Here is a 7,711-nt window from a genome sequence, read left to right as displayed (position 1 = left end):
ACCTTTGGACTCCTTGTCTCTCCTCCTCATCCCTCGTCCCCCCCTTTTTGCCTTCTCACCTCACACTCTCCCTCATGCTTCCTCCCCCCTTCCACAGCTCTCGTCGGCGTTGATGTTTGACGCGGTGCACGTGGTGGTGGGGGCGGTGAGGGAGTTGAACCGCAGTCAGGAAATCGGAGTGAAGCCGCTCAGCTGCACCTCACCACAGATCTGGCAACACGGCACCAGTCTGATGAACTACCTGCGCATGGTAAACACACACTCAGCTGTCACCCACTGATGACATCATCACATGTCACTGTCACGTGATCACGCCACAGGAAGTTGAAGACTTTAAGGTGAAATGTTTATTTATGAAGAGTGAAAAGAACTGATTTTTATTCAGAATATTTCCAATTACACACAGTCTGAATCATGGCTGGGGGGGAGGTGGGGGGGACCACCCCCCCCCCCCCCCCCCCCCCCCCCGTTCCATTCACTCTGGTCTCCTGTTCTTTTTCATCTCCTGTCTCTCTTTGTGGTTGACAAGGTGTTGTCACGGCAGCCCCCCCCCCCCCCCATCTGTCTCTGGTAGTCCCCATCAACATCACCATCAACATCAACATCAACATCTCCAACGTCATGCCATTCATCATAGACCCTGCTGACTGAGGCAGCACCTGGGCCGAGGAGAGGGAGGTGCAGCTCTCTCTCTGTCTGTCTCTCTCTCTGTCTCTCTGTCTCTCTCTCTCTCTCTCTCTGTCTCTCTCTCGGCTTCTGTTCTTTAATCGTGATAAAACATTTTTTCTCTATCACTTCTTGCCCCCATCTGCCCCACAGGTGGAGTACGATGGTCTGACGGGGCGGGTGGAGTTCAACAGCAAAGGTCAGAGGACCAACTACACCCTGAGGATCCTGGAGAAACACAGAGGAGGCCACAAGGAGGTGGGTGGGCAACAGGGGCAAATGCCCACCGGCCTTTTACCCCGGGCCTCGGGTACTAAACTTTTGTACCCAGTAAAAAGTTGCGTAGCCCCTTTTCTACGCTCACGTTCAGATGTATCGGCCTCACGACCGCTCCAGAGCCGGTGCACGCACGTTTCCAAACCGTCGGCAGGACGGGCGTCAACACCGCCACTAGGCTGCGCTATTTTGTCAATAGAAAAGTATCAAACAAGCACAAGATTGAAAGTTGAGGTAAAATAAAATCATACCATAAAAGAGACGTGTGCTGTGCCCCCCCCCACCCCATTAACACTTCTCTTCATCAACATCTTAGCTCCCAGCACTTTGTTCTGCCTGTTGTTGTTCAAATATACACAGGTACTGGGGTCAATGGACCTGCTGAAGGTCGTATGTCCAGGGTCACAGGGTGTAGTCCAGGGTCACAGGTCGTATGTCCAGGGTCCCAGGTTGTGGTCCAGGGTCACAGGTCGTAGTCCAGGGTCACAGGTCGTATGTCCAGGGTCACAGGGTGTAGTCCAGGGTCACAGGTCGTATGCCCAGGGCCACAGGTTGTGGTCCAGGGTCACAGGTTGTAGTCCAGGGTCACAGGTTGTAGTTCAGGGTCATAGGTTGTAGTTCAGGGTCACAGGTCGTATGTCCAGGGTCACAGGGTGTAGTCCAGGGTCACAGGTCGTATGTCCAGGGTCCCAGGTTGTGGTCCAGGGTCACAGGTTGTAGTCCAGGGTCACAGGTTGTAGTCCAGGGTCACAGGTTGTAGTCCAGGGTCACAGGTCGTATGCCCAGGGCCACAGGTTGTGGTCCAGGGTCACAGGTCGTAGTCCAGGGCCACAGGTTGTAGTCCAGGGTCACAGGTTGTAGTTCAGGGTCACAGTTCGTAGTCCAGGGTCACAGGTTGTAGTCCAGGGTCACAGGTCGTAGTCCAGGGTCACAGGTTGTAGTCCAGGGTCACAGGTTGTAGTTCAGGGTAACAGGTCGTATGTCCAGGGTCCCAGGTTGTGGTCCAGGGTCACAGGTTGTAGTCCAGGGTCACAGGTTGTAGTTCAGGGTCACAGTTCGTAGTCCAGGGTCACAGGTTGTAGTTCAGGGTAACAGGTCGTATGTCCAGGGTCCCAGGTTGTGGTCCAGGGTCACAGGTTGTAGTCCAGGGTCACAGGTTGTAGTTCAGGGTCATAGGTTGTAGTTCAGGGCCACAGGTCGTAGTCCAGGGTCACAGGTCGTAGTCCAGGTCTGTGCCTGTCTTTGTCAGTGGTCTGGGATTAACGAACGTCTTCTCGTGTCTGTCTCTGCGGTGTCAGATCGGGATCTGGTACTCCAACAACACTCTGGCCATGAACTCCACCAGTCTGGACATCAACGTCTCAGAGACCCTGGCCAACAAGACCCTGATTGTTACCACCATACTGGTAAGTCGCCCCCTGCTGTCCTCTGTATTGGTGATTTGTTTTTTCAACTGAGGACAATCGACGATGATGCACTGATGCACCCCTAGTGGACAATCACTAAAGAAGAAGAAGAAGAAGGACTTATTACCCCAGATTTATTTATTTATTTCTTGATGCTGGAGTCCATGACTAGTCACGTTGCCGTTACTAGTTAGTTTAAGCCGAAATTCACAAAACAAATTTTGAAATGAAGAACTGTTGATTAAATGTGTACAGCAGTAGTTTAATAAACCACTGAGACCAGACCCAGACCCAGACCCAGACCCAGAGTGTGAACCCCGTGAACGTCCGTTCTTCTTCGTCCCTCCATCTTTAGGAGAACCCCTATGTTATGCGTAAGGACAACTACCAGGACTTGGAGGGTAACGACCAGTACGAGGGCTTCTGTGTGGACATGCTGAGGGAGTTGGCCAACATCCTGAAGTTCTCCTTCAAGATCAAACTGGTGGATGATGGTCTGTACGGAGCTCCAGAACCCAACGGTTCCTGGACCGGCATGGTGGGAGAACTGATCAACAGGGTGAGTGAGGGTGCCTTACTACACTGAGAGAGAGAGAGAGAGAGAGAGACAGAGAGACCACCACTCTGACTGTAAGGCAGCAGTGCTTACCGCCACGGCCCCGTCTGGCTAATTACCTCACAGTGTACTTCAATTACCTCACAGTGTGGGTCTTGCCCCACTGGTTCTCTCTCTCTCTCTCTCCCCGCCCCCCATGTCTCCCCCCTCCCTCTCAGCTGACTGATCGCTCGACTGTAATTAGCCGTCTGTGTTCATTAATTAGCTCTTAATGAAGGAGACGGCGGATCGACCTCTGACCTCTGACCTCCACGTGGGCGGGGTGTGACTAGTGTTTGTGTGGCGGATGTTGTTTGTCTGGTGCAGACTTCAGTGGCGTGTTCACCTCTCGTGGTGACCTCTGACCTCTTGTCTTCTTTGTCCAACCTGCAGAAGGCGGACCTGGCGGTGGCAGGTTTCACCATCACGTCAGAGAGGGAGAAGGTCATCGACTTCTCCAAGCCCTTCATGACCCTGGGGATCAGCATACTGTACAGAGTTCATCTGGTGAGGGTCTCCATGTCGCCCCCTGCTGACTCTCAGAGCAGATTTGATGTCCTCCTGTGAGGACAGAACACAGGCTGCACTGAGGTTTTATGGTTTTATGAGGCGGGTTTGTCCAGCAGCAGGTCTCTGTGAGACTGCAGACTCACACTGACAGTGTGGAGAAGAACACTGCCCCCTTGTGGTCTAAATAGGTCCTATTCTTCGCCTGCTGAAGTCGTCTTAAGTGCCTTTGTGTCTGTGTCTGTGTCTGTGTCCTCCTCAGTCTCTCGTCTCTTCTGTTTCTCTCCGTCAGGGTCGGAAGCCCGGTTACTTCTCCTTCCTGGACCCCTTTTCTCCGGCCGTCTGGCTCTTCATGCTGCTGGCCTACCTGGCGGTCAGCTGTGTGCTCTTCCTGGCTGCAAGGTCAGTATGTGACATCACTCTCTGTCGTCAGTCTTCGTGGTGATTACAGGGTCTGTGTCACTAATCACAGAGACCCTCTTACTGAGGCTGAGAGACAGACTGATGGACGACTAGTTGTTGGACTGATGGAGGACTAGTTGGTGGACTGATGGAGGACTAGTTGTTGGACTGATAGACGACCAGTTGTTGGACTGATGGAGGCTGTTTCTCTCCTTTAAATCCACTGTACAACAAGTAGAAATCCCAGATTTCATCATTTTCACTTTGAACCAAATCAAATCTTAACTTCAGAGTGGATTCACTCAGTCTTGGTTTTCCCTCCAGGCTGAGTCCGTATGAGTGGTACAACCCCCACCCGTGTCTGCGGGAGCGCAGGGACATGCTGGAGAACCAGTACACCCTGGGGAACAGCCTGTGGTTCCCGGTCGGAGGCTTCATGCAGCAGGGGTCAGAGATCATGCCCAGAGCTCTGTCCACACGATGTGTGAGCGGCGTTTGGTAAGTGTTTCCAGACTCCTCCCACTTCACCAGTCTGCCCTGAGTCAGTGGACAGACCAGGTGGACGGACACACGGAACTAATCTGTCCCCTTACAGCTTCCTGTACAATCAGAAAACTGTCATGGTCTACAGACCACAGTCCAGTCTACAGACCACAGTCCGGTCTACAGACCACTAGCCTACTTCCTACATTTTTAAACGGTCTTGTTTTTTCTGCTTCCAGTTTGACCTGACTCCCCCTCGTCTCCCCCCTTGTCTCCCGACAGGTGGGCCTTCACCCTCATCATCATCTCCTCCTACACAGCCAACCTGGCGGCCTTCCTGACCGTCCAGAGGATGGAGGTTCCCATTGAGTCTCCTGATGACCTGGCTGATCAGACCAACATCGAATATGGAACCATCCACGGAGGCAGCACCATGACCTTCTTCATGGTACTGAGTCTGAGTCTGAGTCTGTGGGGGGGGGACGAGGGGGGGGGGGCTCTTTATGACAGCAGCTGAATTGACAGATTGGCCGTTTCCTACATCCCCCAAATAACTTTGGAAAACCATTTTTCATCAAGTTTTTATGTTGCTGTGATTTGATCTTTATTGTTTGGCCTGAAGTGTGAACAGTTATGGTCATATTTGAAGCTTTATCTCTGAGCTGCTCTCTTGTTGTCTTTATGGCTGTTGGTGTTTGTGTTGGTCGGCATCTGTGTTTGTCCTGCTGCACGTGTGTGTGTGTGTGTGTGTGTGTGTAGGAGCGGGAGCTCGTGGCAGCTGATTGGTTAGTGGTGAAAATGTTCACCAGCTTATTGATGTCCACGTATGTGTGTGTGTGTGTGTGTTTGCCCCTGGTGTTTGTTTGTCTACCTCAGCCCCTGCTCCAGGACCCCCCCCCCCCCCACCCCCCAGCACACACAGATCCAATCAAACGTTGTAACTGTAGACCTGAATACTGAACCTCTGTCCATATGTTGATTTAGCGCCATCTGTAGTCGCTGCTTTTACATCGCCACCAGCAAATAATCTGTTGCCTTGGCTTGTTTTTTCTTTTCTCGTCGTTCGTTTCTGTCTTCAGTCTGGAATATTTGTTTGATTTGATGAGAACCTTTTCTGATTCTTCGTTGCCTCCTCTGTGCTGCAGAGGCTGTGGTCAGTTCATGTCAGGTCATGTCAGGTCCAGATGAATTCAGAAATCCGTCAGTAACACGGTGTGTCACCAGGTCGTTAACGTCTGTTGTGATGCGTCTGGTTTGTCACCATGGTAACGAGAACCTTTTTATCGTCCGTCACAGTTTCATTGTTTTCTAAATCCTGACTGATTTCTGCTGCCTGTCAGAGCCTCGTGTGTTCATGACTGATGTATGAAGAGTTTGACTTCCCTTTAGTCCACGTACATTATTTATGAACCTTTGTGTGTGTGGACACTAAAAACATCTATAACGTTTTATTGTCTTCATTTAAAATGTCAGTCCTACGAAGCACCAGGACGTGTCACTCTGTCTTGATTTAAATGGAGCATTTTTATACATTTTTGAATTTTCTCCACAACAACTGACGATGAATCACCAGCGTTGATTTTTCTCCTCGTTCCTCGGCAGAACTCACGGTACCAGACGTACCAGCGGATGTGGAACTACATGAACTCCAAGCAGCCCAGCGTCTTTGTTAAAAGTACAGAGGAAGGCATCGCCCGCGTGCTCAACTCCAAGTACGCCTTCCTGATGGAGAGCACCATGAACGAGTACCACCGCGGCCTCAACTGTAACCTCACGCAGATCGGAGGCCTGCTGGACACCAAGGGCTACGGCATCGGCATGCCACTGGGTAAAAATGAAAAAAAAAGTCTTCAGTCTTCTGGTGACTGTGGTGTAATCACGGGCGTTAGAATGAAATGTTTCTTTATTTTAGAAGAATGATCCTTGAGTCAGTATCACATATATACATATATATATATATATATATATTATAGTGGTTCAGCTGAGTCCTGTCAAAAAGCTGTTCTCATGTCTGCCCCCAGTGGCAGAGGTGTCTCATTACCAGAGCAGAGCTTCAGTACCTGAACCATTAGCTGTCTCTACAGTGGAACTGTGTTTGTAATTACCCCTCCATGTTTGCCCCAGCTGCTGTGCTGCCACACACTTGTCCTCCTCCACTGACTCCCTGTGTGTGTGTGTGTGTGTGTGTGTGTGTGTGTGTTTTCTCTCCAGGCTCTCCGTTCAGAGATGAGATCACTCTGGCCATCCTCCAGCTGCAGGAGAACAACAGGCTGGAGATTCTGAAGAGACGCTGGTGGGAGGGGAGCCAGTGTCCCAAAGAGGAGGACCACCGTGCCAAGGGTCAGTGGTCTGCAGCTGCCCCCCCCCCCACTCCCCTCTCTCTCCACTAATAGTCTCCTCACTCTCTGCTCCACTCCAGCTAATGGCTAATGACTAATGGCTAGCCTCATGTTGTTGTACTTTCTACGTCCACAAGGGTGTGATGTTTGTCTTAGGTGGAGGTTTTATCAGAGTCGGCCTGTGTGTGTGTGTGTGTGTGTGTGTGTGTGTGTTACTGACCTTCTGCCCTCGCCCCTCAGGGCTGGGCATGGAGAACATCGGGGGCATCTTCGTGGTCCTGATCTGCGGCCTCATTATCGCCGTGTTTGTGGCCATCATGGAGTTTGTCTGGTCGACGCGTCGCTCCACAGAGACTGATGAGGTATGCCCCCATACCTGCCCTCGCCGACCCCACAGACACACCCCAGTAGGTTTCCATGGCGATCTGCCAACCCTTCTGATTATGTTGTTTGGTCCGTGTGTGTGTGTGTGTGTGTGTGTGTGGTCTAACTCTGGTCAGTTTAACCTAACAGTAGAAAAATAAGCAATATTGATCAATGCCAATATCTGCTTGTTCTGAGTCCTGGTGTGATCTTCTTTTACATGCCTCACATGTTCGCTGGTACTCCTCACTTCCATTCTTGGATTTCTTCTACCATCTCAATGTGCGTCTCCCTCTCTCTATCTCTCCTGCTCTCTCTCTCTCTCTCTCTCTCTCACACACACACACACACCTGTTGTTGATGGTCATCAGTGCCTGTTCTCTGACAGTGAATACTGTTTTTGTTTATGTGAGCACATGGTTTTATTATGAGTTCTGTGACTGTCGTTTGGACTGGTCATGTGATCATCATGTGTGTGTGTGTGTGTGTGTGTGTGTGTGTAGATCTGTCTGACGGTTCATGATGAAGTGACCATGAACTTAACAACATCTCAGTGTTCTGTCTGTTTGGGTTGTAATAACTCTCTGACCATCCTCCCCCATCACCTGACCATCCTCCCCCATCATCACCTGACCATCCTCCCCCATCATCACCTGACCAGCCCGCCACCGCCA

At 51.1% G+C, this 7,711-nt stretch overlaps 1 protein-coding gene across 11 annotated transcripts in view; it reads left to right on the top strand.

Moving 5' to 3' along the window:
• Positions 1-7,711, top strand: part of grik5 (glutamate receptor, ionotropic, kainate 5) — a 51,085-nt gene that overhangs the window by 36,520 nt on the left and 6,854 nt on the right. For 6 of the 11 annotated variants that reach the window (XR_001760951.1, XR_003051433.1, XM_025061264.1 and 3 more), the window contains exons 9-19: positions 98-250; positions 820-924; positions 2,241-2,348; positions 2,704-2,907; positions 3,337-3,450; positions 3,743-3,852; positions 4,177-4,350; positions 4,618-4,783; positions 5,938-6,163; positions 6,547-6,675; positions 6,915-7,081. Coding sequence is in view for 8 of the 11 variants with exons in the window: in XM_025061264.1 (XP_024917032.1) it covers positions 98-250; positions 820-924; positions 2,241-2,348; positions 2,704-2,907; positions 3,337-3,450; positions 3,743-3,852; positions 4,177-4,350; positions 4,618-4,783; positions 5,938-6,163; positions 6,547-6,675; positions 6,915-7,081 (1,656 nt within the window). In the remaining 3 variants the exon portion in view is untranslated. The remainder of the gene's footprint in view (positions 1-97; positions 251-819; positions 925-2,240; positions 2,349-2,703; positions 2,908-3,336; positions 3,451-3,742; positions 3,853-4,176; positions 4,351-4,617; positions 4,784-5,937; positions 6,164-6,546; positions 6,676-6,914; positions 7,082-7,711) is intronic. The other 5 variants (XR_003051435.1, XM_025061266.1, XM_025061267.1 and 2 more) reach the window with 1 other exon arrangement.

Source organism: Cynoglossus semilaevis, chromosome 13, assembly GCF_000523025.1.
Source record: "Cynoglossus semilaevis isolate Cse_v1.0 chromosome 13, Cse_v1.0, whole genome shotgun sequence".
In the NCBI taxonomy this organism is placed as follows: Eukaryota; Metazoa; Chordata; class Actinopteri; order Pleuronectiformes; family Cynoglossidae; genus Cynoglossus; species Cynoglossus semilaevis.
This window is presented reverse-complemented; position numbering and strand designations above follow the sequence as displayed.